This window comes from Aspergillus aculeatus (genome assembly GCF_001890905.1).
Source record: "Aspergillus aculeatus ATCC 16872 unplaced genomic scaffold ASPACscaffold_5, whole genome shotgun sequence".
Taxonomy (NCBI): Eukaryota; Fungi; Ascomycota; class Eurotiomycetes; order Eurotiales; family Aspergillaceae; genus Aspergillus; species Aspergillus aculeatus.
The window spans coordinates 892,451-910,461 of NW_017962980.1; the positions used below are offsets into that span (position 1 = coordinate 892,451).

The window sequence follows — 18,011 nt, forward strand, 5'->3', positions numbered from 1 at the left end:
AAGTGGTTTTTCTTCTCGCGTGACAGCCAGACAGCAGCCTAGACACTTCTAACAGGTTGGAGCTGAAGATGAAAAGATGATGTCCTGACAATCACTTACTTCGGAAGCTATGAGGGTCACTCTACAATACGAAAATCCCCCACCGTCCGCCAGATGCAGCCAGTGCCAAGCTGCTGCACCCTTGAATTCCCCCTATCCGAACGATCAATGAATGCATTATCATTTCACCGATGCCACCTCGTCGCCCAATATCCCCGCTCTCCTTCGATTCATGCTCGCTACCACCACCGGACAGTGACCTCGACACTCTTGCTGGCTCCGATGACGACTTAAATCCTACTGAGCGTCTGGCTCGACATCGGAGAATTGAGAAGCTTGCTGAAGCTTATCTACAAGGCTCACCGCTTTTGCTTTTGTCTGCATCGCTTCGAGGACCTTTCGACAATGGATGGGTCAATCCCTGGAGAAAGGATCGGTGCAGGCATGGCGGATCGGAGGGTACCGAGGATGAGAATCAAAAACGGCCAGTGATCCCGGAGACGAATCCGCGAAAACGACCACTATACCACCACGAGTCCTGTGATACACAACGCGTGCAACCTTCCACTCAACATGCCGAGACAATTCCTAATCTAGAATCCGGGAAGAATTCGACCACAGGATCCTCTAACAAACGAGCACGGGGTAACAGCAGAGATATACGAGTTGCAAGCGCCACACCAAAAGATACATTTGTCTCCAAGGGCCACCCGTCTCCACACACAAACAGAGGTTGGCTGAAGAAGGACTGTGCCGGAATTGGGTTTCGCACTGTCAATCCGCCGACATCCCCTACAGCAACTATCTCGTCTCGCCGTCAGGGAGCAAAGGACAATATCATACAAGTACCCGCGACTGACTACCGATGGGCAGTCAGGGATCATCGAAAAGATCTTGATCACTTGCGTGAGGACAAACGTGATGTTCATCGTGTACCGGACAGTGTCAAAGTTCCTGCCTTCAAGGAGCAGCGCAGTAGTCAATCTGATCCTCAAGGAATATCTCCCGATGCAGCAAACCAGGAAGGCCCGCTTTATGTCCTTTCCTCGTCCTCGCACTTGCCGAAATTTGAGTACCGGCGCGCAAAGGCCTCCGGACACGGCAAGCAGGAGGCCGACTCCACGTCTGCGCATCAGAAGCAAGAAGATAGTCCCAATCGAATCGATATGGCTGAGGACAACGACCATCAATGCCATGATAATCAACCCTCGCACGGCGCATCTCCGGAAGACGCTATCCGGCTCGACTCGCCCGATCCTCCTGCCGCAGATGAGAAAAGTGCGCCTGCTTCTCAGCCGCAGGTCACAGATGCTGCTACATCGCAAGTCATGTCATCGACAGAGAGGGCATCGTCCAACATCGAGCATGTAGCCGCAAACGTGAGTGACAAATTACCCTCAGCGCAACATAACCCCCTGAATCCAGCCATTACGCACAACGCTACCTCGCTACATACGATCTCTGCCGCAAAGGCTCATACTCAGAGTGACGAAGAGACTATTCCCGACCCGCAATTCAATACACAGGCCGCTCTTCTTCACGCCCAGATATCATTCCAAAAAGACCTTGAAAGCCCAGAAAATACTCCTGGTCGGGCTGCAAACCCAAGTTCTGTATCTCGCAATGATATCACGCCGTTTTGCAGAGTGGCTACACCCGGTGGGCTCGAGAACATGCCAGGCAACAAGGCACCCGGCACGATGAAAGGCCCCATAATGAGCACACAATACTTCATTGACGCCGTCACGCCATTCACACTCAGTACTGAGAAGAGGTCTAAACCTCGATTTTTGACTCCACAACATCCTGAGTCTAGCACTAAGCCAGGAAGATCATCTTTTGCGGTGGCGTTATCCTCCCCCATCCCGGACTATGCCAACGACAACAGCCTGAATATTGAATCATCTCAGCCGCCAGATCATGCCGATCTCTTAAATCCCACTCAGGGAGAAGATTTGGAGATGACCTTTTCCGGAACCATGCCTACCACGGGTGAGGACGGTCAGGGAGGCGCGATGGGTGCTGAGAGTTTCAACCTCAACGAAGCAATTGCTGAGGCCGGAAGCTGGTTAAAGGAAAGCTTCGACATAGGTCAGGAAATCAAACGATGCGCACATCCGAATAAGAAGGGGTCACCCTCTGGCACTGGCCGGTCAACGGTAGGCCTAGATGCTTAAGAAAACCATCGATGGTGACTTGGTTTAGAGGACGATCACGGCAATCACTCGCTTGTGGCGCCACGAGGCGGTCTTGGTTCTCTGGTAGTCTTCTTGTACATTGAGCTATTTCTTTTTTTCTTTTGTATTTTTTTGCGGGCATAGCTTTCATGCGGGCTTCATAGCGACATAGACGCACATTATGAGATATGATATCCTTGTGAATATAGTTTATTGAATACTTGACGTCTTCTCTCCTGAACCCCTCTTCCCATACAGTTCGAAGTGTTTTGAGACCGTTGAGTACTGGTTGGTTATGATGTGTCATACATTCTGAGAAACCCAGGTTCGTGCCTGCAAGAATATACAAAAACGTCACCACCACGAACCCACCATGCAATTGACATCAGAGGCAAGAACAGATCAAGAGCAGAGTTGACGGTCCTATGCCAGATAGGTTAAAGTGCTATATCAAGCTTGCAACGAACTGCAGTGCACTTGGACCTCCACTAAAGCCAAAGATGTAAACAATCCGAAAAGCTCCAAGAATGACCTCACAGCCGGAGATACGGGCGGGCGGGCGGAATTAGCGCGGCGGAGCTCATCCGGCGGATGGAGACTAGTCTCTAAGTTACTCCACGCAAGTCAATGTAACTCCAGCTTGCACTTCCTCCCCATCCCGCTAATCGCTCACCTCCTCAGTCTATGGCGTGGGCTGTGTCGAAATGGCTTTGACATCAGTGAGACTAAACGCTCCATATTTTAGCTCATCAGCCTCCTGATGGTACTAATGCGCGCTGAAATAGTGGAAAGCGTTCAACTTCTTCGATGTCTCGTCGGTGAAGCTCCCGGAGGAGAGCTCATCTATTCTCGGTGTATGCCCCCCCGTGCTTCTATTCGCGTCCAGCCTCGTCGCTCTATTTGCTGATACATGCGTCTAACATAGTCTGATATTCTCTCCCTCTGCTCCGGCTCCTCTCACACTTTCCTCGGCTCCAACGATGGCTTTGTCCATATCATCTCCTCGTCTTTCAAACTTGTCCGCTCGTTCAAGGCATCGGAGACCGGCTCGATCGCACACATCAAGCAGATAGACGGATCCTCATTGCTGTTGACCATCGCGGAAGACCTTCCGAACGAACCGATATTAAAGGTCTGGGCCCTCGATAAGATCGAGAAGAAGACCGGTGCCCCACGATGCCTGTCAACGACGTCCATCCAGAATGCCAGGAGGATATTTCCCGTATGTGCTCTCCATTATACGTCAGGATCCGAAGACACCATACTGATGGTTTAGGTTTCTGCGTTCACTGCTCTGGACGACCTGTCCCAGGTGGCAATTGGATTTGCGAATGGGTCTGTCACGATTATCCGCGGTGACCTGATTCACGATCGCGGAGCAAGGCAGCGCATTGTGTTCGAGTCGGAGGAACCAGTGACGGGACTCGAGGTACAGAATGGCCCGGTCGCGACCTTATATATTTCCACGACTAGCCGAATGCTGGCCCAGATCATCTCTGGCAGAGGTCAGGGCCAACCGGCGCGCATCCTGGATGACATGGGCTGTGCCGTTGGCTGCATGTGCCTGGATAAGAATACCGGCGATGTCATGGTTGCTCGGGAGGATGCGATATATACCTATGGGTCACACGGACGCGGACCCAGTTACGCCTTTGAAAGTCGGAAAGACTCGATCAACATTTTTAAGGACTACATCGCATTGGTTTGCCCGCCACGCGACACATCATCGCGGCCCGACGCTTTGCGCAACCTCAATGTTAGCCAGGCGGACGACATCTTCAAGACGACCATGTTCACGCTCCTGGACACGGATTTGAAATTCATTGCGCACTCCGAATCGCTCGTATCCGCCGTCAAAAAGATATTCATCGAATGGGGCGATCTCTTCCTTCTTACCACGGATGGCAAGGTATGTAAACCTCCGCCGGGGCTTGACCTTGATACTGAGACTTGGTAGCTCTACCGGTATCGCGAAAAGACTCTTCAACAGAAGCTTGAGATTCTTTATCAACGGAACCTATACATTCTGGCTATCAATATCGCCCAGAAGACTGGTGTGGACACTCTGCAGCAGAATGCTATCTACCGAAAGTACGGAGATTTCTTATATCAGAGAGGCGATTACGACACTGCAATGCAACAATATCTTCGAGCGATTGACAACACAGAACCATCGCAAGTCATTCGGAAGGTAAATTTGCCCTGAATTCCATGTTGCCAATGAGTGCGCTGAGCAGGATATAGTATCTGGATACCCAGCGAATACACAACCTCATCGAATATCTGGAGGAGTTACACGACCATGATAAAGCCACAGTAGATCACACCACGCTACTACTGAATTGCTACGCCAAATTGAAGGACACGACCAAACTAGATGAATTCATCAAAGCCCCTGGAGAATTGAAATTTGACCTTGAGACTGCCATCGCGATGTGCAGGCAGGGTGGGTATTACGAACAAGCAGCCTATCTTGCCACGAAGTATGGTGAAAATGATATGGTCGTTGATATCCTGATTGAGGACTCGAAGAAATATGCTGAGGCTTTGGAGTACATTTGGCGGCTGGATCCAGAATTGGTCAGTAAATATGCACTCACCTCCATATTTTAAACTGACATTTTCAAGGCTTATCACAACCTGATGAAATATGCCCGCGTGTTGCTCTCCAACTGCCCGGAGAAAACCACCGAGCTCTTCACAAAATACTACAAGGGACAGTACAGGCCAAGGACTGAAGTTGAGACACCTGTTGAACCACAAGCGCAGCAGAGTAGCACTTTACAAAGTCTAGCAGCCTTTCTCCCTCTTTCTCTGATGAATGCTAGTGCTGGGCCGAAGGCTGAACCAGTGGAAAGCTCACGCGAAGTCCAAGGTGAAGATGTTGAAGACTTCATTGAATATCAGGTTCCAAAGCCAAGAACCGCGTTTTCGGTATTTGTCGGCCACCCCGATGAGTTTATTTTATTCCTCGAAGCTCTTATCGATGGAGAGGATTTGAAAGAGGATGAGAAAATTGACCTCTATACAACCCTCTTTGAAATGTATCTGGATACTGCAGGTCGGAAGAAGGATGCCACTGACAAGGAGGCTTGGGAGAGCAAGGCCAAAAAGCTCATCGAGGGAAAAGATGTAGGAGAATCAACCAGACTAGTCTCACTTTGTCACTGATATTCTTAGATACCTATATCCACCTCGAGTGTTCTGCTGTTATCCGACTTGTCCGGCTTCCGGGAGGGATCCACTCTTGTCCGCGAGCAAGAAGGTCTGCGATCAGACATCTTCCGTTCTTTTACATCGGCAAAGGATACCAGCGGTGCTATTAAAGCGTTGAAGAAATATGGACCGGAAGATCCGCAGCTCTACGTGGATGCGCTTACCTATTTTGCTTCAAGCCCCAAGGTTCTCGAGGAAGCAGGAGACGAGCTGGATGCTGTTCTCAAACGTATTGACGAAGCTGGCCTTATGACCCCGCTACAGGTCATTCAGACTTTGAGTAACAACGCAGTCGTCACGATGGGTCGTGTCAAGAAGTACCTCAGCGAGAACATTGAACGCGAAAGGAAGGATATCTCTACGGTTTGTTACCTTACCCGATCCATGGTTTTTCTCGCGCTAACATCAACATCCAGAACCGCCGATTGATCAATAGTTACAGCAAGGAGACTGAAAGTAAGCGTAAGGAGCTGGAGCAATTGGGGACCCAACCGGTAGTATTCCAATCGCGCCGGTGTAACTCCTGCGGTGGCGCACTCGATCTGCCTACGGTTCACTTCCTCTGCAAACATTCTTTCCACCAGCGGTGCCTCAACAAGGTGGACGAAGATGCGGAATGTCCAGCTTGTGCACCACAAAACTCTACCATCAAAGCCATCCGCAAGCGGCAGGTCGAATCGGCAGATCAACACGACCTGTTCAAGGGAGAACTGCAGCGCTCGAAGGACCGATTCGGGGTGATCAGCGAGTTTTTCGGACGGGGGGTGATGCGACCCCAGAGTACTATGGAGTGATGCAGCCTTTTTGTTTCTAGCACAGCCTTGCATTTGATGTGAACAGATCATGATATTACAGACCTGGTGTTTTTGGGTGTTTCAATTTAAATATGACCTACCCATTGTAGTTAATGGAGAGTTCAGTTGTGGTCTAAAGAGGGAAGTCTTATCACCACGTGACCTCGCGTCATCTGGGGATTTTCATATCGGCGGGACGCGACAGACCAAATATTATTGGAATTCTATGAGTCTCATTACAGAAGGCTGTGTACAGTGCAGCACAGCGGTGCGTCCCAGTCCCATCGATGCACGATCCTAGCCGAGAAAATGTCTTATGACCGTGTGATTCAAGACTCGGACGATGAGGATGATCCTCTTGTGGGACCCCATTCCCCGGTGCAGGAAGACGATAACGCGCATGCCGACGACCACGTACAGGCCGATGTACAAAGACACCAGGAGATTGAGGGCAACTATGATGCGAGCATGAATATCGACTTCGACCAATACCTACAATCTCAGGAAAGACTGCCTCCGGGGCACTCATCTCCACAGCACCAAGAACCAGAGAGATGGGTCCCCACGAACTCGGGAGGTGGATCTATGGGTAGGACTCTTGAGTTGCATGCATTGCTTTACTTTCATCATGAACATTCACCTAACCAAGGCTCTGCAAAAGGCTCGATGATGACTGAGATTGGTCTCGCCCAGCAACGACTCTTTGACGACGATGAGGTTCAGATGGTTGACCCATCAAGGCAGCAGCATCCCCATGAACACGGCTACTCGGAATCGATCCACGCAGAAACCATGATACCCCGACAATCAGAAGAACAGACCAGCGTTAACCCCACCGGCTATCCATACATCCGCGATCCATCATCGTACAGCGCCATAGACAGCAATATCAATCCGGCGCAAGCTGGGCTTTCGCTATCGTCCAACACAAATCCCAACACCTCCAGCCTCAATGCTACCCCGCCACCCCAGCAATACGAAGCACCTCTCTCCGATATTTACACTATGCACACCCACGTCGAAGTGCCGATACGACCACACCATCACGACTTCTCTTCTATTCCAAGCTTCAATCCCTCCTCCGCGGCCGCACAAACAACATCCTCATCCTTCAACGTCTTCGAGGCATCACTCCCACCTCTCCAGAATGTGTACCCTGAGGATACCGACCACCATCATTATAACAACTTCAGCAACTCCGCGGCAACCGTCCCCACCGAAGTAGCACCGACTTCTTCTCCTCGCCGAGTGGCCTCCCTCCAAGCGACTCCTTTCTCTCGGCACGACACTCAACCCTTCTCCCCCGCCCCATCAGCTGTCAAAGCAAGCCGTTCAAAATCCGAGAACCAACACAAGAGCACACCATCGAGCAACCCAACCCCGAACCGCACCGCCGCAACAACACCACTGCTCCCTACTCAATTGAGCGCGGATGAATTGATTGCCATTCACGTGCCAGCTATGGAAATCCCCGTGGTGGAGAAGAAACGCGGCCGCAAGAAGAAACAACAGCAGGAGCAGCAGCAGCAGCAGCAGCAGCAGGAAGACGCACCATCTCTTCCAGAATCTTATGCCTCAACCACCTCGAACGTGATCGTCATCGACGACGACGCCGAGGATAACGAAGCCGCCCAACCCTTTACTACCACCACAGACACCCAAACCCCTTCACACCCCTTTCCAACCACAACCGAACCCCCCAACACCAACAACAAACCCGAAAAACGCAAACCCGGCCGGCCGCCCAAGAATACCAAACCAGCGCCCATCGACCCCTCAGAACCAATTATTCAAGATCCCCCACTGCACCCCACGACAACCGATCCCTCCCCCAATCACAACCACAATCTCACCGAATACGACACCAACCTCCCCTCAGAATCCCCAGTCTCGCAAACAACCACCCCTACCGTCAAACCCAAAGAACCGAAGAAGAAAAAGCTCAAACGCGGCAAGACCACCTCCATCACCCTGACCAAGACCTACGAATCCGACATCGAACCCGACGTACTCTGGGTCGAGGAAGACACAACAAAGGAGGAAGACGCAAGACCGCGCCGGGGCCCCGGCTCCGCGGTCGAACTTCCCCCCCTACCAGCCCATCATCAATCCACAAAAACTAGTTCCGTCCCCAAGGCGAGCGAGAATCTCGAGCTCGTAGCAGCAGCGGCGGCGGCAGCAGCACCAGCACCCAAGAAACGCGGCCGCAAGAGAAAGAATCCCGAGCCCGAGCCCGAGACTCCGGCATTGGAAGAGCAAGAACAGATCCGTCTCCCTGAGCAGAGTGATTTAGTGGGAAATCAGGAAGCACCGGATGATGACTCCCTCGACAACCTCAACAATGCTCATCAGGGTATTCGAGAAGGGGAGGAGGAAATGCCACCCCCAAAGCAAGCAGATCCCACTCCCGATCCGCAGCCGGACCCGCAGCCCGTCGAAACGGTTCCTGTCACCCCGTTGAAACCGAACAAGGGCCCCGACAAGCACAGTCCCATCTCGTCGTCGAGTAAGGTGCCCTTCCGGGTCGGGCTGAGTCGGCGGGCGCGAATTGCCCCATTGTTGAAAGTGGTCAAGCGATGACTTCCCATTCCCAGTTCTCCGAGCAGAGAAGTTAACGGTCGTTGGGAATTGAAATAGAAGTCTCTTATTTACTTTTTATTCTTTCAAGATACGTATATTGTTTGAGGGAGGAGGGGCTCCAGACTACATAATCGCGATCTAAGCATGAGTCATGTCTTTTACGGAATACCCACAAGGGCGCGCGCACTTTGCTTATTACTGTGCTTATACTTAATTGTTTCTCGATTGCTATATCTATGGTGGTTTTCGACTAGGCCACAATGGGACGCTTCTATAAGCTGCCAATGAACGAGAAATGATCATCATTGCTCTCCAGTGACCCTCACGATCATGCTTCATAACATTCTTATCAATGCTCAAAGGAGTGTACAAACGTCTTACAAAGCACAGGCTCGGCCTATTAAACATGCAGACTCACAAACATAGTGATCAGGCTGCACCCAGGATATCAATGACGTACCATGCCAAGTCTAGTATCTAGGCTCTCGTTCCCTGGACTATCCAATCAGCACAGCAAGCAAAGGCAGTCCCGCAAGCTCGATGGGGAATCTCGAAGGTTGGAGCATACGACTCGCACCCGACTTGGCAGGCTTTCCCTTCGATATGACTTTGCTAGATGGTCGGAAGTCGGCGTGATCTTCTTCAGCGACAACGACCTCCTTTTTGCTGTCACAAACTCCGTTCTCATTCTGACAGCCCTCGCCACAGAACGTGGTCAAATTGCCACAGAATCCGGTTCCACTGCAGCAAGGCCCAAAGCGGGACCCCTCGCATGTGACATTGCCGCCACACATCCCGTCGAACGAGACTATCTTCGTGGGAACCTGGAAGACCTCATTTCTCGAGTTGCGGCCATCGACAGTGTTGTCTTCACGGTACCAGTACTTGGGAGGGTCTCCAAGACACTCACCCACCGTCACTGGTCGGAATCCTTCGGCGGTGAGCTTTTTCAACATGTGCTCCGTGAGGTTATGGACGGTCTGCTCATGAACGTCATGAGCAATCACAAGCCAGGGACGGTCAAAGGCAGTCCGAGCATCCAGACTACTATCGAAGATATCCTTGGAGCGTTGGATTTCCGTTGGACTGTCGTGCTTGTAATCCTCTGTGTCGATATCATATAGAATGATATGGTAGCCAAGCTCCCCCATATCCGCCAGGCAGCCGGACTCGGCCGTGCAGCTAGAATAAGGAGGGCGCATGTATGTAGGGAAGAATCCCAGAATGTTCCGCAGAGCGGCCTCATTCCACAACAGCTGAATGCGACGCTGGGACCGTGAGATCTTGCTAAGATCCTGGTGAGACCAGGTGTGGCTGGCAAGCTGATGGCCACTCTCATGCATACGTCGAATCAAACCTGCCCATGGCATTCCAGGGCTGTCAATCTGACCTTTGGCGTTGTTGTTGCCGGTGATAAAGAAGGTCGCCTTCGCTTCGTACCGGTCAAGAAGATCGAGTAGATCCTTTGTGAACTCCTTGGGCCCGTCATCGAAGGTTAGAGCGACAGTACCCGGGACAGTGCAGGATCGAATGATATTAGGTCCGTAAAGGGCAGCCCCGTCAAGAGGACGCGGAATGTCTTCGGTGGAGGATCCGCCTGGGGTCATGTGCGCGTCACAATAGCCGTAGTCGATTTGGCACTCAGGAGAGCTGCAGTGGTCCTTGGAGTCTCCACAATAGCCTGCAAGCATCAGAAGGGATCTTGTCGGTCAGAGGCACAAGAAAACCTACCGGCAGTGGAGCAGCAGAGTTTCTCTGGACATTTGCCAACCCCGGAGCCGCATCGAATGCCAGCTGGTGCACGCACTGCAAGCGGTTGAATGCTAAAATCGTCCTCAGGCCGAGGAAGAATTGGAGACACCTGATGGTTCGACTGCAGAGTGATGATGTTCCGGGCAGTCGTGCACGCCGCAAGACCCCAAACGGGGAGGGCCCAATTCAACATACGCATAGTGCTGACTCTGAATCTGGTAAAGTGTATACGAAGGCTAAGATGTAGTGCAATCTAACACGATAAAAGTCTGGTGTGGAAGATAAGATGCTGAAGTTGTGGGAGGAAATAGGAAGAGAGCTGGGGGAAGAAGTATCAGAGCTGCTTTGAATGTGCTGGCCGACAACACAGCGGAGGAAGCTGCGATTATCAACTCTAGCGACCAGCTTGTCCCAAATATGACCATGAGGCAGTCGCGATGAGGAAAGACCTCCAAATCTCCATTGGTGCTGAGATACTGTCGTTGCCTGGGAAATTCTGGCCTGATTCAAAATGCTAGACTGCAATATAGACAGGCAACCAGCCGGTAGGACCACATACCCTGCTCCCATGTATTCCTCGTCAAGACATGCCCATCTTGATTGATAGCCCAGTTGCGACAGAAACTCTGGCTCGAAGCACAATCTATGTCTCGATTCCTGGAGGTTTCCCTAGAAACTCCTTGGGGTAGCAGTTCATATCCAAATATCGGGAAGTTACGCGGGCACGGCAGTGGCTGCCATCCCTGCCAACCAGCCGTGGCGAGCAGGAGGCGCGCATTGTTGGCGATATCAGATATTCGTCCAAATGACAACTGGGATGATCTGCACAAGTGGACTAGTTCTGAAAGTAGGTATGAGACCATAATTTTCATTGAGGGTATAATAATCCACGAGGTCCAGCGATAACCGGGAGTTCATCAATCTATCGAGACGAGATCCTACATTACATTGAAAGTTGTCTTTTGAGGAGTCCGTCGGAGCATCACAAAGAAGTCAGCTCAGCTGACTGGTGCCACTGCATCCTCACCAAGGGCTGAGAACACGAATGGCGCCAGCGTCGGAAGATAGGGCCCAAACTTCGCGGGGGCGCTCTTCGCTATGCTGCCCACCGTGGCGACAAGGTGACGCTGGTGGATCATAGTGGGTTGAGAATTGAACTTTTTGGTGAGATCTTTCACGAAGAGGTTAAGCTGATGGTCGGAGAAATGAAGGACCAAGGCCGAGATGGCTACCAGTGCGCGCTTCGTCACCACGGTACCAGCCGTGTCGTTATCAACAATGGACATGACGGAGTTTTGCAGGGCGGTCAGCTCAGCTTCCTGCAAGAGTGGTCCGAAGCAAGTGACAACTTGAATAAGAACATCAATGGCATCGCTGCTGAACCCCTTGGATGGATCCTTCTCGAGCATACCCTTGACAACAGACCCTCTTCTGCTGGAAGGTGACGGTATGGGGCCCGTCAGACGGGGTATGAGCACACGAGACACCGCCGAGTAAGCCGAAGTGGCCTCTTGGCTGGGGTTCTGTCCAGCCTGAGGGCGAGGGAGAGCAGTGACGATGTATCGTAGCGCGGTGTTGGGGACGGATGTATCGATGGTTTGGGAGGCAGTGAGGTTGGTGAGCTTTTCGAGAAGAGAGGCGAGATTCTCAAATGGCAGTCGATGAACGAGGGGACCGAGGCTAATCATTATAGAGGAGTCAGTAGTGTATGTGATGACCAGGAGGGCGGGGAGCATACCATTTCAGTGCCTGGTTTTGGACATCGCCGTGTTGATCATCAAGCGCCTTGAGGAGGCCCTCGGCCAGCTTCGAGGCGGAGACTTGGTCATGAGCCAGATATGACGAGTTTGGGTTGTTCAAGAGACCAAGAAGATCATTGAGGGACATGTATCTCATGTCCGGATCGGGATCATCCAGCTTATGAAGCAAGTTGTTCAAAGTGTGCTGCACTGCTTGTCGGTCCCCCATTATGAAGCCCCGCACTGGAAATTGAGGTGTCAAAGGTGGCGCTGGTGAACAGAGATGCGAGAACGAAGTACAACTCTTTGTAGAGATGGTGTAAAGAGGAGTCAAGGAAGTGCAAACAGTCTTTAGGAGATGAACCAACACGTAAAGGAGGAGAGTGGAGGGAGGTGGTGAGGGGAATGAAAGTCGGTTCGATAGTGAATGTGATAACTACGGATAGTCAAGTCGAGCTGATGCTATCGGAGCTAGCTGCCTGAGGCTGCAGTAAGCTTCTCCGGAAGGCGACACCGGCCATCCGCGCATTCAGCCACCACAGCACACCAACATTAGCCATTGCTTCCAGTGAGGATGAAACGCTGATGATGAAGAGGCTCAACGAACTGTAGGCAGCGATGCTCACAATGAGTGCATATCAGAGAAGCAAAAGAAAGTATAGGCAAGTACATAGCAAGCTAAGTATAGCTCAATACGGAGAAATAACCGGGAGGGAAGAAGCACCGCCTCCGATCTCCACATGGGGACATTACATCATTTGGTGTAATCATCAATACTGTATGTACAGTGCAACTACTCTTACTCTATAAGCTAATAAGATCACGCCGGCAATTCCCGCTCCGTCAGTAGTGTAACTACAGCCCAGTCCAAGTCTATAGTACTATAGTACAACTTCCCTGGCCATTAAGTCATACCATCATCGTTCCTCCTCCCTCCGAAATCCAGCCAGCCTCCTCTTTTCCCACCTTGATCCCTCCTCTCTTCCTCCTTCCTTCTTCCCTTCCTTCTCTCTTCTCCTCCCCTCCCAATTATACCATACCCACATCAATTGCTTCATCCATACCATCCTACACACTCAATTCCTTCCTCCCATCCCACCATCTTGAGACCCTAGAATCGATCAAAAACACAATGGTTCTCGCACGCCCTCAGATCCTCCGCGCCTCCGCCCGAGCCCTCGGCACCGTGCGACAAACTGTGCCCACCCAGCAATTCGCTCGTCGAACATACGCCCAAGCCGCCGAATCGACCAACAAGTCCTCCGATCTTCCTTGGTGAGTGAGATTACCTCCAGGCCCCCTTCACCTGTGTCAATCTTGCTCAATTGGCTTCCTCTTCCACTTTCCACTCACCAGTGACACCCCCCTCCCCCCAGAACCAACAAAACTAACCCCCAGAAAAAACCAGGCTCATCGGCTCCCTCGGCCTCGGCATCCCAGGAGCCTACTACCTCCTGGCGACGGGCCCCAAAGCCGCCGCCTCCTCACACGACACGCCGGACACGCACCACCACGGCGAACCCAAGGGCAAGACCTCGACCTCGGCCCCGATCGAGAAAGAAGAATCCGCCTCGGCCCAGGACTCGGCCGCTCAACCGGACCGGGACGCCGAACAGAAGACCGACTCGGAGTCGAGAGCAGCAGCCGTTCCTTCGACGGATGGGAAGGCGCCGTCGGAGGCTGATGAGGTGGGTTCCCTCTAACATCCTTTACACCGTCTCATTCTTGTACCGAAAAGTCTAGACTTCTGTACCGTGATCGACGATGCTAACTCCGACCCAAAAGCCCTCAACTCGCAAGGAAGCGGGGAATGCGTCGACCATCTCCGGTAAGCAGGAGGGGATTTCCAATGCCACTACGGATCATCCGCATGTGAATGAGCCCGGGAAGAGTGTCAAGGGGGAGGGCGAGACGGAGACGGCCAAGGTTAAGGGGACGGTGTCTCCGGATCGTCCGCAGCAGTAGATAGAGAACAAAAATTCTCGTTCGCTTCGGCCGGGGGTTTCTTGTATGATGCAATGTTTTTTCATGTATAAGACCATGAAATTTTTCTTGAGGAGTTGTATGAATCGGCAACGTACTGATATAAACTCGTATCCTGTTTGGTTCCTGCATCAGACATTGTGAGTCTAGATCTTAAAACTATCGGGAAGTAAACCAGTAAATGCTAATGCCAACTGGCATGTGATTATGCACGGGAGGTAATGTCTGGAGGAAATCGAAAGTGAATCGCACCGACCGACCGTCAGCCAGTGCGGATCTATTACTATATTAGATTAGACATCTGCAGGCGGTCCCAATGCGCCCTTCACTTCTCCGGAAAAGGAAGAAAAGATCCGCTCTCCGCACGGCCATCAGAAGAAAACAAAGAAACAGAAAAAGGAAGTGCGCAGTCGTGGCAGATTCATCGTTTATATCCATTTCAAAGTTGCATCCCCAGGTACGCCCGCCCAAATGACCGACACCACAAAACACGGTGCATGCAAAGCCAGCCGTTACCCTCATACACCCACTTGCACTTGATGACCATGCAGAGGGAAGAAGACATGGAGAAAATACAACTGTCGGGTTTGTTCACGAAAAAGAAATGGAAAATGAAAAAAAAAAAAAAACGGGTTACGAACATGGATGCCATAAAATGTTCTCGGGAATGTTAAAAGTTATAGACAAGCTCACACAAGGGTGGGCTACACGATCCCAGGATGGACCGCTGGAATGCGCACTTTCGCCGCAGCTAGATAGTAGGAGACCATTCTGCTGCCATTTGCAATTGACTAGTGCTTGTTGTTCACCGGCTGACCGTTCACAAGGACTTGAGGGGTCTTGTTCTCTTTGCTGCGGGCACTCAGGGTCGGCTCCTCGATGCCCGTTGCGATGGCGGCATGGCTGCTTGCCTCGGGAACAGGAAACTCGTCCTCCGTATCCTCGTCATCGCTTCTCTCGTCCTTCTTGATGTCACTGATGAGGTAGTTCTTCAGGATACGCAGAATCAGGAAAAGCCAGAACAAATTGACAGCTTGCAGGCTGGCCAGCAAGGTGAAGGTGATGTATTGACTGATCCAGCACTTGTACTGCTGAGTCTCCCAGTTGAGCTCGAAAGGTCCAACGGTGCGAAATTCGGTCAGAACAGCCCAGAGGATCTTCAGGTTCAGGTAGTGGCGAAGATAGATCCACATGCCGACGAACATACCGAAGTACGGCGCGGTGATCCAGTGGTCGAGGTAGTTGAGGGTCTTGGATGTCTATAACACAACCATGTTATTATCAACTTGGGTTGAGGGAGGGCTGGAGTACATACGGCAAGGAAGAAGTCAGAGATATCGTGCGTAATATACACGGCGATACCCATGTAAGTGAAATGGAACCTGTAGCTCAGCCCAATCAGGGCCAAGGTGATGATGTGGTGTGCCACCAGCTCCCTGAAGTCCTTGCGTGGCTTCTCCAACTGAAGCATCAAGACAATCGCCTGTTGCGCCCAGTAGCTCGCCTCCAGCAGGTAGTAGGCCTTGAACAACGCCTCATGCTCCCGGTGAGGAAAGCCTTCAAACATGGCCGTAGTGTTGAAATACCAGATGTCTGATCTGTACATGACGTACAGACCAAAGGGACCAAAGATTCCGAAGTAGATAGCTGTATACACCTGCTCCATGAACCGAGCAGTTTTGCCTTTTCCGCGAATGCCACAGTATACCGCAAAGGGTCGGATCCAGCGCTGCATCATAAATTCACGAGTGAATGACAAAACCACCGTGTAGAAGGAGACGAAAGCAATATCCTTGGGGCCCTTGCCGTACATGATCGGACCGCCGGGGTACTTCGGGGGCTGCGGGTAGGACAGGAAGATGGCGCTGTGCAGCGGATTCGATTTTGTCGGGTTGATCGCATACAGGAACAGAAGAACAATGAGGATCAGCAACGGCAGAAGCCAGGTGTGCTTCAGGCAAACATCCTTGAAGCGGCGCAAAGAGGACTTCTTGCGGCGTTTCGCAGGCGGCTTAGTCGACTTGTCATCGGAGGCACTGGACTGCAGCACCTAATGGTGAAGTGAGCGGAGTGGAAGGGGAGACATATGCCAGTGAGAGCCAACGTTGGGGCGTGATGTGATCATACCTTGTCCCAGTTCGGGGCTTCAGCATCAATTGGGCTGACTTCGTTCATGGTAGACATGGCCGGTGCGCCAGTGTCACCGCGGATGTCCGCACCCAGATTACTCGATCTCCGTCCTCGAACCATGCTGAACAGAGTGGCAGGATGTGACTGATAATATATCGCCTGCTTGTATGCTGGATAAAGGACCGGTGATGCCTCCCTCTTCGTATCCAACGGCCCTCGTCAAGCCACCGAAAGCAGAAAGGCGCACGGGGAAAAAGTACCGAGCGGAGCGGAATGTGAAGCGCCGGGAATTGACAGAGCGCGCGGGAAGGGGGATGATCGACCAACAGAGCGTACTGAAGGACAGCGACCCAGAGGGCAACAGGAAAAAACAAAAAAGGGCTATAAGAAAAAGAGAAAGGAGAAAAAAGGAAAAGGAGCCGCAGACGCAAGTGCGAATTGAAGGAGGGCGAACCGTGAGGAAGCAGGAGGTCGAAGAAAGAAGAAGAAGGGAAGAATGAAGAGGCGGCCCGCAAGACGGAGAAAGTGTAGCGCTAATGTTGAGTTGTGTAGACGACGGATGGTCCAAGCATCCTTCCGCTCCGGCCTCGCAATGTCTTCCTTTTACGGGCCCCCGTCTTTCTCTTTTTCCAGGGGGTTTTCTGCTTTTTCGTCTTCTTTTTCTCTATTTTTCCTTCTCTTTATTCTTCTTGCCCCAAAGTAAAATTGGATCGGTCTTCGGGCAGTTCAGTTTCCCCGACTACTCCACACGATCATTACCCTGTCGGACCATTGTCAGGCTGACCCCTGATTGTCGTGGTCTTCTTCCGTCACTGGGCAGAACTGAATAGTCTGGTACTATGTGCTCCGTAATATGCAGTACTGCATATCAGTGTATAAAAATACGATCCACGTTGGTTGTGCGCGTGCCATTGGGTCGAATCTGATTTTTAGTCTTCTTGGCAGCAATACTAACAGATTTCTGGTTTTTCATTGGCCGAGAGACTTCACCGCCTCACCTTATGTGTGTGGATATTCATTTCTCATCATGGATCAGATATGATTACGACAGCCCACCTGAAGAAGCAGAAAAGGAGATTCAGCCTCATCTTGGCAAAGGACATGTGTTGTCCTCGGTACTGTAGTAGCAGCGGTCTTCGTCTATGAAACAGCCATGTTGCATTCTGCTGGAATCAGAGGATCCATGTGTCTGAGCAATTCGAACCTTACTTGGTCCGTTATGTTTCCAGGCATAGCATTGATTATATGGAATTTGTGTTGTAAGCTGGTACTTCGTCAATGAATTCGGCTGTGGGAGCCTTGGAGGAAGCCACTAAATCCACATTTTTGATGGATGATTAGTATAGTAGCTCATCTCATTCTCAGCACCATCGCATATTAGTGAACAACCAGTGCAAACGAAGAGGCGGTGGCAGAAAAAGGCACCAAGTCAAGCCAGCCTAGCACTTAGGCCCACGATGATGGTGTTGACAACGACCTTGTCCGACGGCAAGTAGCAAGGGCTTATAGAAACTAAAAATCTCTTCAATTTGGAGCGATTCCGTTACTTTTGATGTTGATAGTCCAAAGATCGCAGATACCCAAGGTTTCGGCTGCGAACC

At 51.4% G+C, this 18,011-nt stretch overlaps 7 protein-coding genes across 7 annotated transcripts; 4 read left to right on the forward strand and 3 right to left on the reverse strand.

The window, feature by feature from the left end:
• Positions 1 to 16: 16 nt before the first annotated feature.
• Positions 17 to 2,440, forward strand: ASPACDRAFT_116165 (uncharacterized protein). Its single transcript, XM_020195965.1, has one exon. It carries the CDS (start codon positions 231 to 233, stop codon positions 2,214 to 2,216), a length of 1,986 nt encoding a protein of 661 aa, XP_020057772.1. The 5' UTR covers positions 17 to 230; the 3' UTR covers positions 2,217 to 2,440.
• Positions 2,441 to 2,909: 469 nt separating this feature from the next.
• ASPACDRAFT_77179 (tethering complex subunit PEP5) lies at positions 2,910 to 6,304 on the forward strand. Its single transcript, XM_020204899.1, has 9 exons — positions 2,910 to 2,935; positions 3,002 to 3,070; positions 3,142 to 3,438; positions 3,493 to 4,125; positions 4,174 to 4,407; positions 4,461 to 4,796; positions 4,845 to 5,348; positions 5,397 to 5,795; positions 5,849 to 6,304. Exons 1-9 carry the CDS (start codon positions 2,921 to 2,923, stop codon positions 6,224 to 6,226), a joined length of 2,865 nt encoding a protein of 954 aa, XP_020057773.1. The 5' UTR covers positions 2,910 to 2,920; the 3' UTR covers positions 6,227 to 6,304.
• A 231-nt stretch (positions 6,305 to 6,535) lies between these two features.
• ASPACDRAFT_1887096 (uncharacterized protein) lies at positions 6,536 to 8,806 on the forward strand (the record flags this gene model as incomplete). The annotated part of the gene is made up of 1 exon (XM_020198445.1): positions 6,536 to 8,806. The coding sequence occupies one exon, from the start codon at positions 6,536 to 6,538 to the stop codon at positions 8,804 to 8,806; it is 2,271 nt and encodes a 756-aa protein (XP_020057774.1).
• A 327-nt stretch (positions 8,807 to 9,133) lies between these two features.
• ASPACDRAFT_77180 (chitin deacetylase CDA6) lies at positions 9,134 to 10,721 on the reverse strand. Its single transcript, XM_020204900.1, has one exon. The coding sequence runs from the start codon at positions 10,495 to 10,497 to the stop codon at positions 9,304 to 9,306; it is 1,194 nt and encodes a 397-aa protein (XP_020057775.1). The 5' UTR covers positions 10,498 to 10,721; the 3' UTR covers positions 9,134 to 9,303.
• Positions 10,722 to 11,556: 835 nt separating this feature from the next.
• On the reverse strand, positions 11,557 to 12,526 carry ASPACDRAFT_41698 (uncharacterized protein; the record flags this gene model as incomplete). The annotated part of the gene is made up of 2 exons (XM_020200978.1): positions 11,557 to 12,238; positions 12,297 to 12,526. The coding sequence occupies 2 exons, from the start codon at positions 12,524 to 12,526 to the stop codon at positions 11,557 to 11,559; spliced, it is 912 nt and encodes a 303-aa protein (XP_020057776.1).
• A 742-nt stretch (positions 12,527 to 13,268) lies between these two features.
• Positions 13,269 to 14,384, forward strand: ASPACDRAFT_77182 (uncharacterized protein). The gene is made up of 3 exons (XM_020204901.1): positions 13,269 to 13,572; positions 13,706 to 13,985; positions 14,083 to 14,384. Exons 1-3 carry the CDS (start codon positions 13,430 to 13,432, stop codon positions 14,260 to 14,262), a joined length of 603 nt encoding a protein of 200 aa, XP_020057777.1. The 5' UTR covers positions 13,269 to 13,429; the 3' UTR covers positions 14,263 to 14,384.
• A 211-nt stretch (positions 14,385 to 14,595) lies between these two features.
• Positions 14,596 to 16,747, reverse strand: ASPACDRAFT_77184 (TLC domain-containing protein). The gene is made up of 3 exons (XM_020204902.1): positions 16,408 to 16,747; positions 15,596 to 16,330; positions 14,596 to 15,539 (listed from the first exon to the last, which is right to left on the reverse strand). Exons 1-3 carry the CDS (start codon positions 16,528 to 16,530, stop codon positions 15,072 to 15,074), a joined length of 1,326 nt encoding a protein of 441 aa, XP_020057778.1. The 5' UTR covers positions 16,531 to 16,747; the 3' UTR covers positions 14,596 to 15,071.
• Positions 16,748 to 18,011: the final 1,264 nt, after the last annotated feature.

Coding starts and splice junctions, on each gene's coding strand:
- ASPACDRAFT_116165 (XM_020195965.1), top strand. CDS start 231: ATGCCACCTCGTCGCCCAATATCCCCGCTCTCCTTCGATTCATGCTCG.
- ASPACDRAFT_77182 (XM_020204901.1), top strand. CDS start 13,430: ATGGTTCTCGCACGCCCTCAGATCCTCCGCGCCTCCGCCCGAGCCCTC. Junction 13,573..13,705: donor AAGTCCTCCGATCTTCCTTG/GTGAGTGAGATT, acceptor AGAAAAAACCAG/GCTCATCGGCTCCCTCGGCC. Junction 13,986..14,082: donor CGCCGTCGGAGGCTGATGAG/GTGGGTTCCCTC, acceptor CCGACCCAAAAG/CCCTCAACTCGCAAGGAAGC.
- ASPACDRAFT_77179 (XM_020204899.1), top strand. Junction 4,126..4,173: donor TTCTTACCACGGATGGCAAG/GTATGTAAACCT, acceptor GAGACTTGGTAG/CTCTACCGGTATCGCGAAAA. Junction 4,797..4,844: donor GGCGGCTGGATCCAGAATTG/GTCAGTAAATAT, acceptor GACATTTTCAAG/GCTTATCACAACCTGATGAA.
- ASPACDRAFT_77180 (XM_020204900.1), bottom strand. CDS start 10,497: ATGCTTGCAGGCTATTGTGGAGACTCCAAGGACCACTGCAGCTCTCCT.
- ASPACDRAFT_77184 (XM_020204902.1), bottom strand. CDS start 16,530: ATGGTTCGAGGACGGAGATCGAGTAATCTGGGTGCGGACATCCGCGGT. Junction 16,331..16,407: donor AAGCCCCGAACTGGGACAAG/GTATGATCACAT, acceptor CTTCACCATTAG/GTGCTGCAGTCCAGTGCCTC. Junction 15,540..15,595: donor TCTCTGACTTCTTCCTTGCC/GTATGTACTCCA, acceptor GTTGTGTTATAG/ACATCCAAGACCCTCAACTA.